At 54.1% G+C, this 2621-nt stretch overlaps 1 protein-coding gene across 3 annotated transcripts in view; it reads right to left on the bottom strand.

Annotated features, from left to right (window-relative positions):
* Positions 1–2621, bottom strand: part of PARVG (parvin, gamma) — a 25742-nt gene that overhangs the window by 16583 nt on the left and 6538 nt on the right. For all 3 annotated transcript variants that reach the window (XM_010837592.1, XM_010837593.1, XM_010837591.1), the window contains exons 6-7: positions 1357–1472; positions 23–78 (exon numbers count right to left, since the gene is read on the bottom strand). In XM_010837592.1, coding sequence (XP_010835894.1) covers positions 23–78; positions 1357–1472 — 172 coding nt within the window. The remainder of the gene's footprint in view (positions 1–22; positions 79–1356; positions 1473–2621) is intronic.

Below are 2621 nucleotides of genomic sequence, written 5' to 3'. Positions count from 1 at the left end.
CAGCGCCCCCCCCCTGCCTCACCCGCACTCAGTGAGCTGCTCCACCGATTTCTCCGACTTTAGGCCACTCTTGGTGCGCTGGGAGAGAGAACGGGGGACAGAATGGAGTAGCCACAGAAAATTCTAGGGCCCATGACTGCCGCCAGAGGAGACTGGAGGGCCCAAAGCTGCCCAGAGGGACTTAGTTCACCCTGCCGCATCTGCTCCTCAAGGCGGCCTCCCTCCTGGGCAGCCCTTGTGGGACCAGCTTAACTGTCTTTCTTTCCACGGGCCCTGAGCCCCACAAAGAGGGGGGACTGTGTCTGCCTCGGTGCCCAGGTATCCCCAAAGTCCACTCAGTGTCTGGCTCACAGGGCGTCAATGGACATGTGTTTACCTGATAACATATAAGTGACTGGCTGGGTGAAAAAATGAGTGGGTGGATGAATGAATGGGTGAATGGGAAGGTTAATGAATGAGTGGGTGGGTGAGTGGATGACTGAATGGATGAGTAGGTGGGTGAATGAATGGATGAGTGGGTGGGTGGATCAGTGGGTGGGTGAGTGGATAAATGAATGGATGAGTGGGTGGGTGAATGAATGGATGAGTGAGTGTGTGGGTGAATGAATGAATAGGTGAATGCATGAAGGAATGAAGTCACCTCTGATTTACATATAGCCATAGAATTCGTTAGTGGTTTTGAAAAAGTCAGGATGCATTCTCATGAGTTTGGCTGGACTTGGCATATTCTGCCTTCTGGGATGAGGGAAGCTGGCTGCTCCCCAGGCGCCCAGGAGGTGGGGGTGGGGAGAGCGGGGAGCAGGCATGGGGGGCCCTGTTGGTGGTACTCAGGGTCTGTCTGAGAGAGAAGGCACAGACTCCTGGGCCGTCAGCTACAGCACAAGTCCATGTGCTGGAGAGGGAGTGCTCGGTAGATGCTGGAACCAAAAAGGTCCCTGGGGCCCCTCTCACACCCATGCATTGGGAGATGAGGCCATCACAGCGGGAGGGCAGCGGCGGTGGCCCAGGGTGTGAAGGCTCCAGAGGGCCGTGAACAGATGGTCACTTATGGCCCACGTGGTAGCCATCAGTCAGGACCTTCAGGACACCCCAGGCAGGTGTCATCTGCTGAGTAAGTGGGGCTGACCAGTCCACAGACCTCGTCGTGGCCCAGCTTGGACTCTGCATCTCCTGCCCACAGCTTCGGCCCAGCTCCCCCCACCATCCTGGTGGGACCTGGTGTTTCTCCCGGCTCCCTGGAACTCACCCTGGTTCAGCCCCCGCCCTGTGCGGTACCCACCCCCTGGTCCAGAGTGTGGTGACGCAGCCCCGAGATGCCCGACCTACAGGCAGGCATCCTCCGGGGCCTGCCCTTACCTCCATGGTGATCACCTCCACCTGCACGTTGGTCGGGAGGGGCAGGTCGGGCTGGAAGCGCTTGGCCAGGGCCACAAGGAGATGCAGGGTGGCCAGCAGGTCCTTGTTGAAGATACCTGGGAGGAGACGGGGGCATGAAGTCAGAGCTCCCGGGATACCCAAACCTGGGGCCACGCGGTAGGCTCCTTATTGTCACAACCACCCTCTGCAGCCCGAGGAGCTCGGTGTCCAGTCATCAGGGGAGCAGAGGTCTGGAAATCTACATTCAGAACCTAAAAATAATCTCACTTTGCTCCAGTCATCCTTTCTGCAAATACAGCCCAAGGGCACGAGCCACGTGTGGAGGGAACTTTCACACACAGATGTTCACTGCAGTGCTGTTTAAACAACTGAATGTCCTACGGCAAGGCCCTGGCTTAACAAATTGTTAGATCTGAGCTGAACGTGACCTGATTTAGGGGCTTTCCTGGTGACTCAGACAGTAAAGAATCCACCTGCCATGCAGGAGACCTGGGTTCGATCTCTGAGTCAGGAAGATCCCCTGGAGAAGGCAAGAGCAACTCAGTTCAGTATTCTTGCTGGAGAAGTCCATGAACAGAGGGGCCTGGTGGGCCTGACAACCTGACTTGGGGCCAACATTACAAGCATCAGTTATTGAATGTGAGACTTGAAACGCAGTGGCGAGAATACCGACGGGGGCCTAACACAAACTGACATGGACTATACTGAACGTCCTGCGATAAAGCATGATGGGAAAGAATACTTAAAGAGGACGCACACACGTGTAACTGAGTCACTTTCCGGTACAGCAGAGATTAACAGTGTCATAACCAACCATACTTTAAAAAAGGAAAAAAAGGGGGTTGAAAACTGTTACCACCTCACCTTTCATACTGTTTCCTACACCTACTTCTGCTTTACTGACCACGCCACAGCCTCTGACTGCGTGGATCACAACCAACTGTGGGAAATTCTGAAAGAGATGGGAATACCAGACCACCTGACCTGCCTCCTGAGAAACCTGTATGCAGGTCAGGAAGCAACAGTTAGAACTGGACATGGAACAACAGACTGGTTCCAAATACGAAAAGGAGTACGTCAAGGCCATATATTGTCACCCTGCTTATTTAACTTCCATGCAGAGTATATCATGCAAAATGCTGGGCTGGAAGAAGCACAAGCTGGAATCAAGATTGCCGGGAGAAATATCAATAACCTCAGATATGCAGACGACACCACCCTTATGGCAGAAAGTGAAGAGGAAC

This window comes from Bison bison, unplaced genomic scaffold (assembly GCF_000754665.1).
Source record: "Bison bison bison isolate TAMUID 2011002044 unplaced genomic scaffold, Bison_UMD1.0 scf7180017864079, whole genome shotgun sequence".
Taxonomy (NCBI): Eukaryota; Metazoa; Chordata; class Mammalia; order Artiodactyla; family Bovidae; genus Bison; species Bison bison.
The sequence above is the reverse complement of the archived record's forward strand: the minus strand, read 5'-3'. Positions and strand labels throughout refer to the sequence as shown.